The 22,449-nt window shown below is 39.6% G+C and overlaps 1 protein-coding gene across 2 annotated transcripts in view; it reads right to left on the bottom strand.

Annotated features, from left to right (window-relative positions):
- Nucleotides 1-9,892, bottom strand: part of EMB2758 (Tetratricopeptide repeat (TPR)-like superfamily protein) — a 36,860-nt gene extending 26,968 nt beyond the window's left edge. For both annotated transcript variants that reach the window (XM_090003826.1, XM_090003825.1), the window contains exon 1: nt 6,691-9,892. In XM_090003826.1, the coding sequence (XP_089859952.1) occupies nt 7,379-9,820 (2,442 nt within the window). In that variant the 5' untranslated portion in view covers nt 9,821-9,892 and the 3' untranslated portion in view covers nt 6,691-7,378. The remainder of the gene's footprint in view (nt 1-6,690) is intronic.
- Nucleotides 9,893-22,449: the final 12,557 nt, after the last annotated feature.

The following is a 22,449-nucleotide window of genomic DNA, read 5'->3' as shown; positions in this document are numbered from 1 at the left end:
CTTATGAGAAGAAAGTTGTTTCGGTTAGCTATCCACAAGAGCCAAATGATATTGCCCCAACTCAAGAATCATTCATTGAAAACATGACCCTAACTCAACTTATAGAAGATCTTTAACCTCTTTCAAAGGAGCATTTTCATCCACTGGAACCGTTGTCTCGTCTTTCTCGGATCCTGGTAAAAATCCTTCGTTTCTTGACTCCAAGTGCCTCGTTTCATATGACACCCAATGGTGATATTTTATCTGAATGTCACGATAACTCAAATGTGTCTAATCTAATGTGTTTACTATTGATGGTACATCTCTTGAGATAAAAGGAATATGAAATTTTGAACTTTTTTTCAAAATTCAAAAAAAAAAATCTTCCAAAAGTTAGATTTATTCCTAAACTAAACTTAAATCTTTTTCACAAATATTTGACCATGGATATAATGTCTCATTCTCCTATGATGGTTGTTGGGTACAGGATCGCCAATCAGTGAAGTTGATTGGGAAAGGCTATAGGGAATGAGGCCTATATTACATGAACTTTTTAGAAATTTCTAAGAATACCTTGTGTTGTAATGTTCAGAAAATAGATTTGGATTTATGGCATAAAAAACTTAGCCACTCTAATGTATCTAAAATTTAGTACTTTCCAAATTTGAAAAAAAAATTATAATTCTAAAATTATCACATAGATGCAGGTGCGAATACCGTTGCATATGCGATGATGCAGGAATTTAAAAAAACTTGGGTGCGAGGGTGCGGGGAGGGTATATATATAATTTTTAACAGTTTTAAGTTAACACTACATGTATGTGTGTGCATTTATGTATTTGTATATATAATATAGATAAAACTAGACTTGGTTAGGGTTAACTGAATCTACTTTTGGACAGAAATGGACCTCAGTGTGGTTGACTTCACCAGACACAAAGGAAGTTGTGTCCATGGCATCACATTATTTGTTAAGTTGTCTGATGCATGCATTATTATTATTATTCTCTATGTGGACGATATGATTATCACTGGAGGAGACAAACATAGAGTCGAAAACATTAAAAAGCTTCGAAAAAATCATTTTGAAATGACTGATTTAGGATTTTAAAAATATTTTCTAGGGATTGAAGTTGCTTACTCTCCTAGAGGTTATCTATTGTCTTAGTCTAAGTTTGCTTTTGATGTTGTTTACAGGTCTTGTATCATAAATGACAAGAAAGTTGATACTCCAGAGATTGTCAATGCAAAAATGAGAATTGAAGATGAAGAACCACTTGCAGATCCTATGCCCTATAAATAGTTAATCGGAGCACTTTCTTGTCTCTCAATCACTAGACCTGATATAACACTTATTGTACACACATCCAGTCAATTTCAACACGCTCCCACTTTTGTTTATATGAGAGTTGTTTTATTTATTATTAGATATATTAAGCATTCTATTTATCAAGTTTTTTCTTGTTTACTTCATCTATCTTGGATTTAACTGCCTATACTGATGTTGACTGAGGAGGAGATCCTAATAAAAAACACTCAACCATAGGTTTTTGTTTTCTTAGGTGAATCTCTAATTTCACGGTGATGCAAGAAGAAACATAAGGTTTCTCTTTCCTCAATTGAAGTTGAATACCGAGTCATGGCTACAACAACGATAGAGATAGTATAGCTTAGAAGATTGCTAGTCGACATGTGAGTTCAGATATCAAGAGTTTCACAACTGTGTTGTGATAATATAAGTTCTATCTACATTGCCAACAATCGGACCTTTCATGAGCGCACCAAACACATCGAGATGTACTGTCATTATATTCGAGAGGAGTATTTAAATGATACTATTGATCTACCATATGTTACATCTGAGTACCAGTTGGCAGACTTCTTCACCAAACCTCTCGTAGCTCCTTGTTTTCACTTTCTCTTAGGCAAACTTTCGGTTATCAAACCGTAAGTTTAAGGAAGAGTGTTAAAATGTATATATTACATATATACTATGTCACACGGACTCGGCTAAGGAGGTGCCGCACCCGAGTCGACACGCCCCGACACGGGTGCGGACTCGGGTGCGGCTTCGGACTCGGCCCGGACTTGGTCAACGCCGAGTCAGACTCGGTCAACGAGTCGAGGCCGAGTCTGTCCACATTTTGGACTCGGTCAACTTTGACCGAGTCCAAAAATGTCCATTTCGATTTTTAAATTACATTTTGGATCTAGGTCGGGTCGGGTCCGGACCCGACCCAGATCCAAATTTCTTTTGCAGCCGAACCCTAAAAGGGGTTTATCGACAGGGGGAGGGGCTTACCCTCTCGATTTTGCCTCTCCCCCTCAGCCCCTGCAGCTTTCTCCTACACCCATGCCGGCGATCCAGACTCCGACGACGGTACGCACAGGCAGCCACTGTCTCCCCCTCCGTCAACAGTCAATAGGTATGTCGATCGACCCTCCCTCTGCTCGCAGCCTCCCTCCTTGCACCCTCTGCTTGCAGAAGAGGGGCTCGCCCCCTCTCTGTACCTCCTATTCACAGAGGAGGGGCTTGGCCCCTCCTCGTTTCGCTTATGTCAGGCAGGCCCCTCCCCCCCCCCCCGTACCCTCTACTCGCAGAAGAAGGGCTCGCCCCCCCTCCCTGCACCCTCTGCTCGCAGAAGAGGGGCTCGGCCCCTCCCTGTGACTCTGATTCATAGAGGAGGGGCTCAACCCCTCCTCGTTTCCCTTTTATCGTAGGGGTAAGAAGTAGGAGTGGGGGAAGGAGGGGGATCGGCTGACAAGCCGATCCTTGCCCCGCCAAACAATAGGGGAAACGAGGAGGGGCTCGGCCCCTCCTCGTTTCCCCTGCTGCCTTTGGCTTTTTGGCAAGGGCGAAGCCCCTGGCACGGATAAGGTTCAGCAGGGGCTTGCCCTGCCCCTCCTTTTTGCGTTAGATAGAGGGTAGGCCCCCTATCTCGAACCTGGTTTGCAGAGGAGGGCTTGGTTTGAACCTGATTTGCACAAGGGGAACGAACCTGGAGCTCCTATTACTATTATTTTGAAGTGTTTATTAATTTTATTTTATTTATTTATTTTCTTTTCAGTTTTCACTTTTCAGATATAATGGCGAGTTCTAGCGGTAGTGTCAATACATTTGGTTCAAGTTCTAACCCTGAATTAGAAGTTTCTCAACCACTTTGGAGGCTTGTGACAAAAGGGGTAAAAGCTAGTAGTGGTGGTGGTGGGAATGTGCAGTTTCATTATAATCTATGTAAGACTGTTTTCACAGGTTCTTATACACGTGTGAAAGCACATCTTTTGCATATTCGTGGTCAAGGAATTAGGGCATGTTCTGGGGTTGACAAAGACATGTTAAAGCAATTAAAAAAAGAACAAGAGGAAGCTGAAAAGAAGAAAATTGCAGAGATGAGAAGCGATTCGATTAATTTGTCTTTTCCTACTGCTAGTAATATACAAGAAGAGCTTTTAAAGAAAAGAAAGATGGAAAGCAATAAAACAATACAAGTGTCATTCAAAAACATGGCAAGAGCAGAAATTGATAAAAAGATTGGTCGATTCTTTTACTCAAGCTCAATTCCTTTTAATGTAGCTAGAAGTCCATACTGGAAAGATATGATTACATTTTTGGCTAATTGCAATTTGAGTGGTTATGTGCCTCCTAGTTCAGAAAAACTAATAACAGTCATTCTTGTAGAGGAAAAAAATAGAATTGAAGACTTGTTAGAGACCCGAAAATTTGCATGGAAACGACATGGAGTGTCGATTGTTTCTGATGGGTGGACTGATATACAAAGGCGACCACTGATAAACTTTATCGCTTACTCACTTAATGGGTCAATCTTTTTGAAGATTGTTGATGCATCTGGAGAGTATAAAGATGCTGAATATTTAAAGAGATTATTTGTCGAAGTGATAAAAGAAGTGGGTGAAGAAAGTGTGGTGCAAATCATTACTGACAATGCTCCAGTTTGTAGTCGTGTAGGAATGAATTTGGCAAGTGAAGATACATATTCACATATTTTTTGGACTCCTTGTGCAGCACACAGTTTAAATTTGGCACTTAAGAGTATACGCAATCCATCAAAAGATGATGCACATACACATGAAATGTGCTTATGGATTGAGGAAATAGAGCATGATGTTCGAAATATTAGAAATTTTGATGTAAACCATCATCATGCCCTTTCTATATTTAATAGGCATTCTGATCTCAAGTTACTGAAAGTTGCTGAAACTCGTTTTGTTTCTCTCATTGTTATGATAAAAAGAATTAAGCAACTCAAGAATGCATTGATGATGATGGTGGCTGATCAAGATTGAGATTTTTATCGTACTGAAGATGATGTCAAGGCTCAAGCTATCAAAAAATGCATCTGTGATGATTTTTGGTGGGATAAAATTACATATTTTGTTGAATTTACAGAGCCTATTTGGGAAATGTTGAGAGAAGTTGACAGAGATGTACCCATGCTTCATAGAATTTATGAAATGTGGGACAATATGATTGAAAAAGTTCAAAGTATCATTTTTAAACATGAGAAGAAAGATATTGCACTTGATCATTCAGAATTTTACAATCATGTACATTCAGTTTTAGTGAGAAGATGAGATAAAAGCAATACATCTTTGCATTGCATGACACACTCTCTCAATCCAAAATACTACGCAAAAAAATAGTTGACAGCAGGTGTTGGTCGTGTTTCTCCAAATGAAGATCCTGAGATATCAAGAAATAGAATGATATATTTGGGAAGACTTTTTAATGATCCTCATATGTTTAAGGTTGTAAATAGTGAGTTTGGTAAGTTTTCTACTGGGAGATTTGATTCTTTAGCAGCACTTATGGCAAGGGACGAGGAAGATCCCCTTAATTGGTGGGCAACATATGGATCAGAGACACCAAATCTGCAACGTCTTGCAATGAAGTTGTTATCCCAACCTGCTACATCATCTTGTTGTAAAAGAAATTGGAGTACATATGCTCAAATTCACAACATTAAAAGAAACAAACTCACTAGTAAAAGAGCAGAGGATTTGGTTTATGTTCACTCAAATCTACGATTAATTTCTCGCCGCACCAAAGAAGAGTATAGGTACTTTTTTTTCTTTATATTCAAAGTTTGTATTTAAATATTTGTATTCAAAGTTTTAAGTTAGATACTAATATAGTCATTTTTTGATGCAGTTGTGGACCATCCAAGAATTGGGATGTAAATCCAGAAGATTTTGACTTAGAGGGAGAACATAATTTACATACTCTCAACATGGACTACCTTGATCATGTTCTTCCCTCTAATTCAGACGATGAGGCAGATTTATGATAAGTTTTGTTGTTTATCACACTCACAAGCTTCTTTATGTGTTATATTTTGGTAAGTTTGTGTTGTTAAGAATTGTTTTTTTATTTTTGCTTTAAAATTTACAATCTTTATGTGTTAATTTATTGTTATATATATAATTATATATATTTAAAATATATATATTTATAATATATATATATAGCCGAGTCCCCGTGTCCAAATTTTTTGGATTTGCGCCGCACCCGTGTCGCACCCGCACCCGCACCCATGTGACATAGCATATATATATGTATATGTAGGAATACATATATACATATATATATATATATTATGTAAATAAACTTTTTCTTTTATTTTATTTTTCTTCTTTTTTGGTCTAGTCAACTTAAGTTGACTAGAAGGCTTAGAGCCATTGGAGCTAGTCCAACGGATCTATGAGCCTCCCTTATTGTATATAAAAGGGGATGACTCCCTTATTTGTTTCTATGCATTCTCTTATAAATGAAATATTATTATTTTTATCTCGTGTGACCCTTGTGTGGGTTTTGTGCATAGACTCCATTGTGAGTTTTCCTTTGTTGATTGTCCACGTGTGTGTTTATTTGGTGGACTTTGGTGGTGATATTTGAATATCACCATTTCATTACAAGAACTAGATTATATTTCAAAGACAAATTACAGCAGAAATGCACTTTTCTGAAATGTGTAATGTACAAGAAACATCGTCTACTGACTTATCATAACAAGTCCCTTATTAAGGGATCACTTCAAGACTACTGCTTAAAATATCCAAGTTATTTACTTGAATGAAAGAGTCGCATATCATCTCAAGCAAAAAGCTAGTCCTTGCCAGAAAAAATGATTCCAAAGAAATGTATATTATAGAAACAGTAATTCTCTTTCTCAAACAACATATCCATTTTATGTCATCATACAACCCATACAAACTTTGTGTATTTAACATGTTTCTGGGTCTTGTAGTGTGGTTGTTGTCGGCAGTCGCTGTAGAGGAGGCACAGATTTCATGTGTTCGGTCTGGTTCAATCCCTGAGCCTATCAGGCTCTTTGGGTGGAGAAAAATGGCAGTATGATGAGATTTGGTAGATGCTTTTTTAGGGACATATCTTAAACCTTTGATATTATTTTAATGGTGCACCTACTGGAAGCATCAAATTAGTTGTATATTATTGCAGGCTATTGCATCAACTTAGAGGAGGCTATTTCACCTAAATAGATATATATTATGTCAGGGCTTGCAACTAGAAATACTATTCATGGTTGTGCTAAATAATGCACCCAAGTAGATATATATCATATTAGAAAATTCGAAACCGCAAAGCCACAAGTTATGCACAAATTTGAACCCCTATTTGACCATTGTCAGAAAAATCTTGAACTGTACCAGGAATTTCAGAAAAGGTGGTACCTGCCATAGACCTTCAGTTAAAAGTTCGGTCTGCACTCTGCATCAGGAAATTACCCTAAATACTTCAAAAAAAAAAACATCCGTTGCTCTCTCTCTCTCCACCCTTCACCATTTCAGTTACCTCTTTCAGTTGACACACACAAATAAACTATAAGATACAAATACCAACAAACTCTTCCATTTCTCTGCACTCCAAAAAGAGCAATTAAACATAAAGAATGGGATCTCACTTCCTCTTTCTTTTTTGGATAATCCAAGGAAAAAAAACCATCACCAACTGCACATTGACTGACCTCTGGTTGGTAAAACCCTTGAGGTCCCCCGCTGCCCACCAGGGAGTACACCCAGTTTCAACCATGTGGCAAGGGACACCACCAGTGGGTTTTGAACTTGTGATGTCCCATCATCAACTTGGTGACATTTACAAGTCTCTCCTACCAAATGAGTGGAGACCTTGTGGGCGATCTCACTTCCTCTTTCGGTTAATACACACAAATTATATAAGAGCTACCAACCTTTCTCCTTACCACTTTTCTGCATCCCCATGAAACCAAAAGAATGGGGTTCCCACAAACCACTGTGCTTCATCATATTATCACATAAACAATAATCCCAAAAATTATAGGGAAAGTCAATGATAAGGACCCACACAGGCAAACACGTTCAGCAGAAGGCACTCCTTTGAAAACTACCAGTAATCACCACAGGAGCACATCCCATTTCTGAAATGATGGAAACGATTTGAATCTCTCACGATGACCTCCCTCTCTGTCACCTTCGAAATGAACTTGGTGGCGTTATGGCAATCTCCACACACCCTCAAGTTCTTGAATATATGAATTGGAGTTCCAGTCTTTGTCTGAATGAGCCCAAAAACAATCGCCAATCTCTCACTGTGACTCGACAGTATATGCTCCTTCTCATCTTCCTCTACATCCTGCAAGACGCAGCTGAAATCTGGGGTATAGCCGATGCTCTTAATCTTTCCTTGCAACAATGCCATCTCTGCATAGATCTCTTCAATTTGCGGATGAGTTTGGTTTCCTGTGAAGAAAACATGAACATTGTTGTTCACCTCAATGGAGCTCCAACCAGGTGTCTTCCTCAGTCCTTTGTCTAATGCTAGAGACCTAACAATGTCTACACCTTCCCATCTCCCAACTGTTGCATACATGTTTGACATCAGAACATAATAACCAATATTTTCCGGGTCGAGCTCAAATACATGAACCGAAGCCAATTTTCCCAGTTCCACATTTCCATGGATTCTACAGGCCCCCAGCAAAGCACCCCAAACACTAGCATCAGGTTTTATTGGCATTCTCGTTATGAAATCATACGCAAGATCCAAATTCCCTGATCTTCCAAGAAGATCAACCATACAGGCATAATGCTTCAAATTAGGCACAATACCATATTTGCTATGCATTAGCTCGAAGCACTTTTGGCCTTGATCAACCAAACCAGCATGGCTGCAGGCAGATAAAAGTGAAACAAAAGTGACTTGATCTGGTTTCACTTGCTGTTTCTGCATTTCATCAAAGAGGTTAAGAGTTTCCTCCCCATAGCCATGAATCCCAAGGCCAGCTATGATTGCATTCCACGGAACCAAGCTTCTCTTGGGGACTTCCTCAAACAAGTGCAGGGATTCATCCAGCTTACCACATTTTCCATACATATCAATTAAGCACGTTGTCACAAAGAGATCAGAGTGCAGACCCATTTGGATTATGTGGGAATGGATTCGACTTCCTTCTCTGACTGCACCCAACTGGGAGCAAGCCGGAAGAACACTAACCAATGTCCCTTGATCAAATTGTATTCCCTCCTCTTGCATTCGATGATACACAGCAATTGCCTCATTTGCCAGCCCATTCTGAGTGTTGCCTGTGATCAAGGTGTTCCATGATATTACATCCATCGTGCTCATATTATCAAAAACACGATATGCATCATCCACCATCCCCAACTTTGCATACATATCAACTATAGCATTGTTCACAAAAATCGTATCACCAAATTCTTTTCTCACAACATGATTATGCACTGATTTTCCAAGTCGACTGTCCCCAATTTGTGCACAAATGGATGCTAAGCTCACCACTGTCAACATGTCAGGAGAAAAACTGGCTTCTTTCATTTCGTAATAGAGTTGCATAGCTGCAACAGGATTGCCATCCTGCTCATAAGCTGCAATTATTGCATTCCACGACACCAAATCTCTTGCCGGCATCTCGTCAAACACTCGCCGTGCATCCTGGATGCAGCCCGACTTTGCATACATATCAACCAATGCATTCGATACAAAAGTATCAGAATTTAACCCGTGCTTGACGACATAAACATGTATCAACCTTCCCCTGACAAGATCTCCAAGTGGTGCAATCGTTGGAAGAACGCTAGCTACTGTGATCGGATCCAGACGCTCTTTCATCACCATCATCTCCTCAAAAATAACCAAAGCTTCAGAAGCACAACCATTCTGACAAAACCCAGAAATCATCGCGTTCCAAGATCCAACATCTCTGTCAGACATTTCGTCGAACACTTGCTGCGCATCCCAAACATCCCCACATTTCCCGTACAGATTCATAAGAGAAGACGCCACATAAACATCCCATTGAAAACCCAACTTAACAACCCAGCAATGAATCCTCCCTCCCTCTTTGAGGAGCATCAGAGCAGCAGAGGCCTTCAGGACGACCGGAAACGTGAACCGATCAGGACGAACTCTCTGCACCAACATCTCGGAGAAGACCTCCATGGCTTCACGAAAGAACCCATTCTTCACGTAACCAGATATCATAGAATTCCACGAGAATACGTTCCTCTTGTGCACGTTCCGAAACGCGAGGAAAGAGAGGGAGGCGTCCCCGCTGTTGGCGTAGAGATTGATGAGTTTGGTTGAGAAGAGGACGTTGCGGGAGCGGTCGGAGACGATGAGGAAAGCGTGGAGTTGCTTGACGAGTCGGGTGGTGTTGCATAAGAGAAAGAGACGTCCGAAATCTTGGTGATCTGCATTGCTGTTGCAGGCGTCCGGGAGAATGGTGCATGATGGCTGGGCCTGTAGGCGTCGAGGAAGAAGAAGCCTGTGTGGAACGACGTGCTTGGCTATGCGAATAGGAAACATGCAAGCTCTTGAGTTCAAGAACTCAAGTGCTTACTATCAATACCAGGAGAATTTGGTATATGTATGATCATTTGGGACGCTGCCCTTCAGAGTTGGAGGCAGTTTAAACCTTGTTGGTCCCTGTAAGAATTGTGTCCCCAATAAAGAGCCAAAGCACGTGCTTACATCATTACACCATTTATGAGGTGTCCCTAGGATGAGATAATCCAGGATATTATACACTCAAAACATTTAGATGGAGCAAGTGATACCTTGGATTATCCTGTTTTTCAGTCTGGAGCCAAAGATTCATGCCCAAGGTTTCACAACCATTTGTGTGGCTGTCCAAGCCAAAATTATCCCACTTTTTAGGATTATCCTGGATGTTTCCATTCAGTAACCAACTCAACTTAAGCATTACCAAGGTCTCATGTCCCCCACAATTTTCTATTGCAAGTGTGAAGTTGTCCATCTTTTTTAACAGACCCATGTGATCATGAAATCAAAATCTTTGTTTGCTCGAAGTTCACACATTGAACTTCATCAATCTTCTATGTGGGGGATGGACATGTGTCATGCTCAGGTTGGACCCCCGACGACCAGTTCAGCCTGTATGGAAGACTAGGCCTGGGCCAGTTCTTATAAAGTTTTGGTTGGCCTAAGTTTGATTCATATTTGGGACCGGACCCAAGGCAGGATCCGTTCATATGTTGGATCTAGGGATGCAAACAGATTCAGGCCGGATCCTGAAAGATTTGAATCTGAATCCCAATTGCAAATATTAGATCTGGATTGAATTAGATCCGATGAGGCAACGTTGAATCTGAATCTGAATCTGAAATACAAGTGATAATATTAGATCTATAAAAAAATATATAAGAAAAACAAGCTATTTACATGTAAAAAATGCGAACAGATTCTGACCAGAATGCACATTCTGATTTTACTTAAAGGATCCAAATCCAGAAATAATATCGGCATATCCGATCCATTTGCAGCCCTAGATGGTTCAGGTAATGCCAGGCCAATGCATAGTCCCATTTACATGCAGGCGAAGACCTTGGTCAATTAGTAGGGATGGCAGTGGACGGGAGCGGGGGACAAGGTCTCCACCCCTGCCCCGTCTCAAAATCCGGACCTCCATCCTCGCATGGGTTTGGATTTTAACCTCCATCCCTGTTTTATGTCCTCCATCCCCAGTCCAAACAGGCGAGGGCGGTTTCAGCTTAAATCGAGCCTGAACATAGGGTGTTCTACTCAGCTCCGCTTGGGTGAACTCGTATATATAAAATATGTATATATTTAGTGTATATATAAAGAGAATAATTCATAGAATTTAAATATTAAGAGAAAGATGCATGGAAAATATATGTAAAATATGAACTATTATATGTAATATATAAACATTATATATATTCTATGTAACAATTAACATAGATTGTTTTACATGAGCAAGCTCGTCTCGTTCAGACACGAGCAGAGATTGAGCTTGGTTCGGCTAAACACGAACATGACCCTAGTCATAAGCTCGGTCAACTGGTAAACGAGCTGAGCCCGAACGTGCCCTGTTTTGTTCTCTTAGCTCGTTTTCAGTCCCTATGTGCAAGTCCAAGGAAAGGAAAAATGCATGCATCTTTTTGTGGAGTTGGCCTTCCTTGGAGTTGAAGAAAACCGATAGAGATCTTATGTACAGATCTTTGAAATGTCTGAGTTTGTCTTCATGTAAAACTCGAGTTTTTTCTTTGGTAATGCTTCATTCAAACTCATTCACGGCACAACAGAAAGCCCTTTTTGCTCCTTGAATGTATTCTCTAACCGGAGAAGATCCAATCACTGCATAAACCAACACTTTAGGCACTTCTCCTTCAAAGAAAAAAAATGAAAGGATGAACACTAATGACTGTAAATTGCACAAGTACTTGTTCCCACACAACTTTCTTTTTCGCGCTTTGGTTTGGATGTCCCATTATGGGCCAAGAGAAGTCACGTTGACCATGGTCTTGTTTTGGTGTCCGCAATGTAAAACTCCATGAGTACTAACCCCCTCCCCCAATGATAGTTTTCACTTGCTTTGGCCTTATGGCAAGGGATGAGGTTAACCAACTCTTGATGTCTTTTAACTTAATAACACCTTAAGCCGACCCACCTAGCCAAGTGTGCGTAGCCCTTGTGGGGCATTCCCACTCACAACTTGTTCAAAGAAAATGAAACCATGGGAACAGTGTCTCTTCACCCCTCAAGTCTATAGTGGGAGACAGGGCCTAACAGGAGTGAAGATGAGGGGACTATTGCCTTGAGTGTCGGGGTGCACAGGCATGGGATAGCTTGGTATAGGAAATTCATCAGAAGATAGACCCAAGGTTGAATTACCAAAGTGTTCTGCAATGTTGATGGGGAAGGCCATGTTTTGGTTCTGCGAAAAGGGTGCGTGTTCTCTTGAAGGTTTTTCCAGTGAAGAATGCTTGTTTGTGGGAGTGCCTTGGTAATCTGCAGACCATGACTTCAAAAAGTGCTGGGAAATAGGATGATGGATGGACAAGGGAGTTTTACATGGAAGAGTTAAAAGAGAACAACAAACAATTCTCTTTGAATATTCTGTAATTTTGGTTTCTGTATTGACACATTCAGCTCTTTCCATAAAGGAAGGTTGACATCTTTGCCTAGGATAAGTACTGCACAAAATTATTACAGGCTCCCCCAGGTTGTAGAAAAGCAAAACATGCATCCACTCAATAACCAATATACAAATCATGGGGTTTGAGTTAAAAATGGATTTGCAGATATTCCCCCGACTCCTGAATGCTCCAGTTTCGTGCTAGCAAGCCCAATAATGCATGAATTATGGCATGTGCAATAGCCGGTTTCTTAACAAACCGGCAGCTCTTCTTCCCTTGCCAGCTTCTCATGCTGTGCTCAACACCAGTTGGTCTTTCCTCTGTTCCTGCAAACATTTCTGTACTTTTAAATGAAAGACGGCCTGCACAGTCGAAGATTGCATTTCGAAAATGGTTGAAGTAGTTAAATAGGAGGATCACTATGTCTAAGACCTTGCCAGATTTACCAAAGAAAAATTTTCTCGGCTCACGACTCCTGAGAGCCAAAATTTTCTCAGCTTATGACTCCTGACTCCTGAGAGTCCACTTACTGTTTGCTTATAACCTCAGTAGGATTTAATTTGTAATATGAATCCAAGCCAACTGGTTTTAAAACCTGAGCCTGGAGTTGTCACTTGAGTCAGTACAGACCTCTTCTTGACTCAGGTTGCTAGTGATCTCATAGGGTCATTCATCATTCGTAGTTATTTTTCAATGATTGTGTATCAGGTTGTTGAGCAACCAACGCAGCCACCACCACCATAAAAACAATGACTCTAGCTGAAATCACCATCACTGAATGAAGATTGGGAATAAGAACAGAATAATATCCTATTTATGCAACCAAGTGATGGTGATATTTCGCTACCTTCTTGTCAGACCCGAATTGTATGGTATCAGATGGCCGGACCCAAATAGGAAAATTTGGCCCAGTAACGCCTCTCTTCAACACTGCAAGGGAAAAGACCTCCTTATATAAGATATCAAGTGGAAGAAGCGGACTTGATTTTATTACTTCTATTACTTACTCGATGATCCATGTACCCATGTTCACTGCGTAAATCAGTCAAGTAGAAAGCATTATCTTTGCATGTGATACGTGCATGCTTTTCAGAGACCTAAAAAACAGGGAAAGTTAAATGATAAAGTCATAGTGAGGTAATGGTATGTCCTTTCATAAGCAAAATTTGCAATAGATGATAGAAAGGAAATTTAATGTTCCTTTCATAAGCACTAAGATGTTTTGGTCTTTGCACGTTGAACATGCTCATCGCATTTTGATCTGCAGTGGAATGGCCATTCTTAGTGCATATCTACACTCTAAATTGTTGAATCATATAACAGCATTGTGATTGCACATGCAATTTTGCAGCAAAAATTTATTAACATCCAGTAGTAGTACTGCTTGTCCCTATCTTTCATTTAGTCATCTACGTTCTACACATTCACATTTATCACATTAGTTCAAAAATCATGGATCCTCCATATTAACAGATAGTTACTATAAGTGATGCCCCAGATCTCTTCAATCTAAGGATGAGTTTGGTTCCCTGTGAAGAAAACATGAACATTGTTCACCTCAATGGAGCTCCAACCAGGCATCTTCCTTAGTCCTCTATCTAATGCTAGAGACTGAACCTTGTCTACACCTTCCCATCTCCCAACTGTTGCATACATGGTTGATATCAGAACATAATAACTGACATTTTCTGGGTCGTGCTCAAATACATGAACCGAGGCCAATTTTCCCAGTTCCACATTTCCATGGATTCTACATGTCCCGAGCAAAGCATCCCACACAATAGCATCAGGTTTTATCGGCATTCTAGTTATGAAATCATATGGAGATCCAAATTCCTTGATCTTCCAAGAAGATAAACCATACAGGCATAATGCTTCAAATTAGGCACATTACCATATTCCCTATACATTAGCTCGAAGCACTTTTGGCCTTGATCAACCAAACCAGCATGGCTGCAGGCAGATAAAAGTGAAACAAAAGCGTTGATCTGGTTCACTTCCTGTTTCTGCATTTCATCAGGGAGCTCAAGAGTTTTCTCCCTATAGCCATGAATCCCAAGGCCAGCTATGATTGCATTCCATGGAACCGAGCTTCTCTTCGGGACTTCCTCAAACAAGTGTAGAGATTCATCCAGCTTACCACATTTTGCATAGATATCAATTAAGCATGTAGTCACAAATAGATCAGAGTGCAGACCCATTTGGGGGATGGGCTCCGCTTGTCTGGTAGGAACAGTTAGTGCACGTCACCTTGTGTTGGAACGTTGCAAGTTCAAATCCCTATTGTATGGTTGTATAATTGGTAGGGGTCTAACCCCAGCTTTCTCTGTCGAAAAAAAAAAGTAGTAAATTCCAAGAGAAAAAATCCCTATCATCAACCGCACATTGGCTGGTTTACAATTGGTAAAACCATTGAGGTCCCCCGTGCCCACCGGAGAATACACCCAGCTTCGACCTTGCCGGTTGTACCTTTTTTTTAATCATTCGTCACAGATTTTCTTTAGCGACGTATTTTATATGTTATAGGGTGATTTCCTGTTTCCTATCCTCTGTAAACCTATTGCTTCATATTTTGAATGAAATATTCTCTTTAAAAAAAAAAACTGTTGTAGGGTGTTCAATATTAATCACAGTAAGCTTTTTAACTACAAACAGTTCTGACCATAGCTAGCAAAAGCTTCGGGCACATGAAATTATACATGTTTTTTTTTTGGAAAATGATCTGTACGAGTAATTTGATGTGATTCTCTATGAACCAGCAATTTTTGATATTTTCTCGATGTTCAAAATCGCAAATATTCGACGTCGTTAAGACACTTTTACCCTTTACAACTACGAATTCAGGTATTTTGTGATAAAATTATACCCCCATCTATGATGTTCAACACCCACTTGAATCTAGAATCACTGATTTCTTATGCGAATTTAGACCTCATGAACTCGCATAAATTTATTTATGAAATCTTGGTGAAACTGAAACCACCAAAATCGCAAATAACCAACTTTCACTACAAGAAAAACGTTAATTTGCGATAAAAATTTGCGACAGAAAAATCCGCCGCAAATTTGTGACGGATTAGCTAGAGAAAACTAGCCGTCTCTAAAATTGGAATTAGTTACGGAATTAACGACAAAAAAAAAATTGTCTCAAAATCCGTCACTAATTAGCGACAAAAACATTCTGTCGCAACTTAGTGACGGATTTTGAGACAAAATTTTTTGTCGCTATGCCATTGCTAATTGGCGACGAAGTTTGAAACAGAATGTTTTTGTCGCTACGTTTTCTATAAAACCCTAATGTGAGCCCCTTTCTTTCCCTTTCTGTTTCATCCCTTGCACGCAGTCGTCGCCCGCCGCTCGAGTTCTCTCCTTCTTCCCTCACTCCATCTCTCTCGCCGTTGTGTGCCACCGCCGACCACTGACCCTGAACCCTCACTCACCTTTTGACATTGTCGAACCCTCTCCCTCGCTCAACTCTCATAGTCGAACCTAGGGGTGGCAATTGGGTCGTGTTGGTGGGTCAACATACAATAACACGAACCCGACCCGTTTATTAAACGGGTCGGCTATGGCAAACACGAACACGACCCATTTATTAAACGGGTAACTCGACACAACACGGTTAACTCGTTTAATAAACGGGTCGGGTCGGGTAAACGGGTTGGCGGGTCGGGTTGGGTAAATGGGTTGGCGGGCGGGTAGCTACATCTGCTTAAGAAAACCGTAAGTTCGATCGAGCTACAAAAAACCGTAAGTTTGAACGACTTCGGGCGGGCCGCCGACATTCTCTCCACAACCCTCGGCTTCAGAAACCACCGGCCGAAATCCCCTGCCTCCAGCCAGAAAGCTCCTACCTCTGATCGAAACCGGTCGATCACTGACCTCAACTTCGGCAACGAGTGCGGAGCGAGCGAGAAGCAGTTCTTCGCCCTAATTTCTGAAAGCAGAGAAGCCATCGCATCGAGCATCCGGCTCTCCCGCCGGAGCACAAGCTCCCGCTCGAGCGCGATCTTCTTGCGAACCTCCTCCTCGATCTGATGCCTTCTCTCGATGTCCGCCTCGATCAACTCCATGTGGAATCTGTGGATCTCCTGTTTCTTGATCTTCCAGACTCCCACCGTAGAGCATCCCTCGAATAGTCGAACTTAGGGTTTTCTCGAGCAGATGTCTGGGTTTAATAAATGGGTTGGTGGGTGGGTTGGAGGGTTTGGTTCGGATAAACGGGTTGGCAGGCGGGTCGGGGTCAGGTAAACGGGCTGGTTGGCGGGTCGGGTTTGGGTAAACGGGTTGACTCGCCCGCCTAACCCGTTTATTAAACGGGTCAGACGAGTTGGCGGGTTGGCATACCCCTAACAAGAACCCGACCCGTTTAATAAACGGGTTAGGCGGGTCGACCCGTTTATGACACGAACCCATTTAAGCCAAACCTGAACCCGCCTAAGAAGCGGGTTGGCGGGTCGTGTCAGGTTTTGCCACCCCTAGTCGAACCCTCACTCACCTCGCCTGTCCCCTGCATCTGACGTCGGTGGTCTCCCTCTCGTCAACTCCTTTTTAGGTAACCTCTCACCCCCCTCTCTCTTTCTTCCGTGTCTTCTACTTCTTCTACTTCTCTTTCTTTTTTGTCGACCGGCAGGGGGTCTGTCGTTCTTCCCTTCTGACAAACCATGGCCGGCCGGTAGGGGCTAAAGCCCCTGCCAGTTTTTCTGACAGGAGAGACACCCCCTTGTCGTCTGTGACAAAGTTTTCAACAGAGGCTTTGGGCTCCTGCCTCGTTCCTTTCGGTCGGCAGGGGCTTTGCCCCTACTGCCTGGGTGTTTCCGACAAGCGGGGGCAAGGCCATTACCCCACCCGTTCCTTCTTTTTTGTGAGAGAGGGGTTGAGTTCCCTCACTGTCTTCTTTTTCTTGGTTTTGAGGGATGGTCTCAGCCCCCTCCCGTTTCTCCTTCTTCGTAAAGGAGGGGTCGATACCCCCTCCTTGTTCTCCATGTCTTTATTTTCTTCTGTTTTGAGGGAGGGGCTCAATCCCCTCTCATTTGTTCTTTTTCGTAAGGGAGGGGTCAAGACCCCCTCCTTGTTGCTTGGGTTATGAGGGAGGGGTTTGGCCCCTCCCCCGTTCCTTCTTTGTTTTCAATCAGTCGACAGAGGGTGGAGCCCCCTGTCCTTGGTTCTTTCAGTCGGTAGAAGGCGGAGCCCCTTCACCCCCTGTCTACTTTGTTTCTCCAGCCGGCAGGGGCTCTGCCTCCCTGTTGTTGTCTTTTTTTGTCGGGTGGAAAGGGAGAAGCCCCTACCTAAGTGGTTCTTCTACCGATAGAGGGAGGGGGCTCTACCCCTTGTCGTGTTCTCCTTTCGTCAGGCAGGGTGGGGCAAAACTCCCTGCCTGTGTCTTTGTCTTTGGTCGACAGTCTTTGTCTTTGGTCGACAGTCTTTGTCATTGAAGGTGCGTAGCAGATCAAAATACGCGATGTTTAATGCTAAGCATCACAAGCGGCTTAAAATGTCATGCAAAAAGAAAGAAGAAAAATGCAAATGCATGCAAATCGGGTAAATACCCATGGTGAATAAGTGATGCAAGCACATCACATGTTATTTACTTTCTTGGATGCAACACTTTTCTGCTCACATACTCACTTAGTTGTGGATATCTAGTATTGTTTTGTTGGAGTTTGGAGATCATATTGAGAATGATTTGAATGTATGGGAATAGAAGTGCTCTTATTTATGTAGTTCGGATTTCATGCTAGGCATGGTAGTAGTTAGTGGGATATTAGAGTGTGTTTGTTACAGGTGCATGTTTGACATTGTTGTGATATAAATTATTTGAATGTATTGCAATGTTTGACATGACTATCCATGCTTGCATGAAGTTATTTTTTATTTGATTATGCATTTCATGTGAAATTGTATAATGAAAATATGCTTAAAATGAATGTATCGTGTTTATGAATGTGATTTCATCTTTCTAAATATCCTTTTGATGTATGTAAATATGATGTGATGGTGTAACACACGAAAATATTGATTTATCAATGCATGCATAATAGTTCATGGAATTACATATCATGTTGCATTAGATGCATACTTAGCATGTACATGCACAATTCATGCATAGTTATAAAACTGATTCATGTCCATGTTGCATTAGATGCATACTTAGCATGTACATGCACAGTTCATGCATAGTTATAAAACTGATTCATGTAGGACCTTTAAATCTTTATATTTCATGCATATGTCATGTTCATGCTAAGATCAAGAGTTATGTAACTGATCCAAATAACATTTTTATTTATTAGAATATGGTTCATGGAGGTCACTGTGGTCGAGCACCTAGTGGTCGAGGACCAAGTGGAGGTCGTGGGACAACATTAGGTAGATGTCTTTGTGTTATATTTAAATATAGGCATTCATTATGTTTTTGCTTATATATTGATATAAAAATTGTTACTTGTTAATCATCTTTATAGGATCACAGCTCAGTGATAGTCAGTCTCAGCATTCATCTTCATGTAATGCTTCGATAGGTATATCATTTAAATAATTATATACTTGATTAGTTTAAATATACATTGTGTGAATTTCTAACTCATTGTTATGTAGATAATGTTTCGCCTGCACATGACCCACCTACACCAGCTACTTATACACATCACGAGACAATGTCGGATGCAGGGTCTTCTTAGTCTGACACACGATGACTCATTCAAATAGTGTATATCGATAGTCGATTGTTAATGTGTACCAATTCATGTGCAGCGCGAGGTTCGAGCTACAAGAAGTAATACGAGAAATTAGAAAGTCACTAGTTCAGCATCTTCAAAGATTTATCGCTCAATGAAAAGATTACCTGAAGGAGGTGTTAGACAGATTATGGTCTTCATTCATGGTATACAATCGTTTATAATAGCTAATATGTTTTATATTTAATTTTTTATTATAGTCATGTATACTAACTTTTTGAAATTATTTGTAGGCTTCTAATCGCTTCACGACTGCGAAGGAGGAGCAGAACTCGAGGCTAGTGTGGCAGAAGGTGGTTGTCAGTCGATTTATTGACATGCTGCACAATATGAAGATTGTAGTAATAAAAGCAGCTGGTGGGATAGATGATCCACTACAGTGGAAGGGTCATAACCCTTCTACTATCAGGTCAGATTATTGGGATGCAATGTGATACAAGTGGGCAGGCCATGAATTTTGAAACCGCTCAACAAAGGCTGCACAAAACCGAGTGAAGATGCCTGATGTCCATCTACACACAGGTGGTTCTAGGACTTTTGGGAGCCACAAGAAGAAAATGGTAACTCATCAATATATATATATATATATATATATATATATATATTGTCAAAATTATAAGTATTTCTGTATACTTTTTAATTGTTTTTTTAATCATTTAACCTTGTAAGAAGCCAAAAAAGGAGGCATTGTACCTTACAAGAATGTGTTTGTTGAAACACATAAACGTAAAAGCATGGGAGAGTTCATATCAGAGAAGGCGAGAGCGATAACGGTATGTATTTATTGTATTAATAAATATTGTAATATACAAGTTACCATGAATTACATTATCATAAATGTCATAATTCTTAATTATTAATTCATACTGTAATCATTACTTTGTAGGAGACATACGAGCAGCAGATGGTAGAGCAATATGGCGACGACTCCACTCAACATCCGCCTTTTGATCCTAGAGCATGGATGACTTCAACCGGTGAACCCAAAAAGGGTCGTGTGTTCGAGTTTGAGAGTAATATGAACACGACACCAGTCATTGCCTTATGCAATTAGGGCTCTCAGAGTTCTTCCGTCAGTATCAACTCCCACCGTCCTATTGACCCTGCTATTTCTTGGGATGATGTCCGCAAGCTTCTTCAGGACACAATGCGTGACTTTTTACATGAAGTCATTCACAACCTTATCCATAATGAGTTGTGCAACTTTTTTGGGGACAGAAGAACTTCGTTTGTATTCAACATGAGCTCTGGTGCCCGTCAGGTATAAAGTTTCATGTCGTTAGATTTCAAGCTAATACATGCATGATTGAATACATATATATATATGATTGAATCACTATTAATTTTTTGACACCTTTAGAACACATATATGCATGATTAAATCACTATACAATTTTTATGACAGCCTTAGAACACATATATGCATGATTGAATCACTATGAACTTTTTTGACAACCTTATAACACATATATGCATGATTGAATCACTATAACATTTTTATGACACCCTTAGAATACATATAAGCATGATTTCATCACTATGAAAATTTTTTGACAACCTTAGAACACATATAAGCATGATTTCATCACTATAAAATTTTTTGACTGCCTTATAACACATATATGCATGATTGAATCACTATATAAGTTTTTTGACAACCTTAGAACACATATAAGCATGATTTCATCACTGTAAAATTTTTTGACTGCCTTATAACACATATATGCATGATTTCATCACTATGAAATTTTTTGACAACCTTAGAACACATATAAGCATGATTTCATCACTATAAAATTTTTTGACTGCCTTATAACACATATATGTATGATTTCATCACTATATAATTTTTATGACAGTCTTAGAACACATATATGAATGATTGAATCACTATGAATTTTTTTGACAACCTTACAACACATATATGCATGATTGAATCACTATAAAATTTTTATGACACCCTTAGAACACATATAAGCATGATTTCATCACTATGAATTTTTTTTGACACACTTAAAACACATATAAGCATGATTTTATCACTATGAAATTTTTTGACTGCCTTATAACACATATATGCATGATTGAATCACTATGAAAGTTTTTTGACAACCTTAGAACACATATAAGCATGATTTCATTACTATAAAATTTTTTGACTGCCTTATAACACATATATGCATGATTTCATCACTATAAATTTTTTGACTGCCTTATAACACATATGTGTTTGATTTCATCACTATGAAATTTTTTGACAACCTTAGAACACATATAAGCATGATTTCATCACTATGAATTTTTTTTGACAACCTTATAACACATATAAGCATGATTTGAGCACTATAAAAAAATTTTGACAACCTTAGAATACATATAAGCATGATTTTATCACTATGAAATTTTTTGACTGCCTTATAACACATATATGCATGATTTCATCACTATAAAATTTTTTGAACAACCTTAGAACACATATAAGCAGATTTCATCACTACGAAATTCTTTGACTGCCTTATAACACATATATGCATGATTGAATCACTATGAAAGTTTTTCACATATATTTTATATTTTGCATAAATATATTTGTGAAATTCCACTTACAACTTACCACTAAATTTATAAATATCATAGTTGTTTGCATATACTTCTCGAAATCACATAAATTTATTTGTGAAACTACTCTCACCTCTTACCACCAAATTGACAAATATCTTACTTATTCACATATATGACATAATATCGCACAAATTTATAACATTGTTCTATTTCATGAAACTCTACTACATTCGCATATACTACATATTCTCGCATAACATAATTTGTGAATCACCTTATATCGTAAATATTGTACTTAACTATTTGCGAAATCATGACACATGCAATATTGCTTATTTATTGAGAAATATTTTCTTGAATCATATATAAACCCGTTGTGGTCTTCAACCTGATTATTTTTGTATAATCTAGGGTTTTTTTGTCTTTTATACCCAACCAGTGGTCCCCAACCTGCTTTCTTTTCTGCAACTATTTTCATCAAATATTTTCAACAACTATTTATGACGACTATTTTTTGCTACTATTCGTCGAAGGCATTTCATCGTTGAACCATCGATGACGTATTTTTTAATAAGCATAGTGTTCCATTTTATTTAACGATCGAATCAAACATTGTTACATTTTGTTTAACGTCTAAATCAAACATTGTTTCATTTTTTTAACGGCTGAATCAAACACTATTTACTTTTATTATTTTTTTTAAGAAAAAATATGTTGTTTATATTTTACAATGCTT

The sequence above is a fragment of the Nuphar pumila genome, chromosome 4, assembly GCF_984573655.1.
Source record: "Nuphar pumila chromosome 4, dmNupPumi1.hap1.1, whole genome shotgun sequence".
NCBI classification, from domain to species: domain Eukaryota; kingdom Viridiplantae; phylum Streptophyta; class Magnoliopsida; order Nymphaeales; family Nymphaeaceae; genus Nuphar; species Nuphar pumila.
This window is presented reverse-complemented; position numbering and strand designations above follow the sequence as displayed.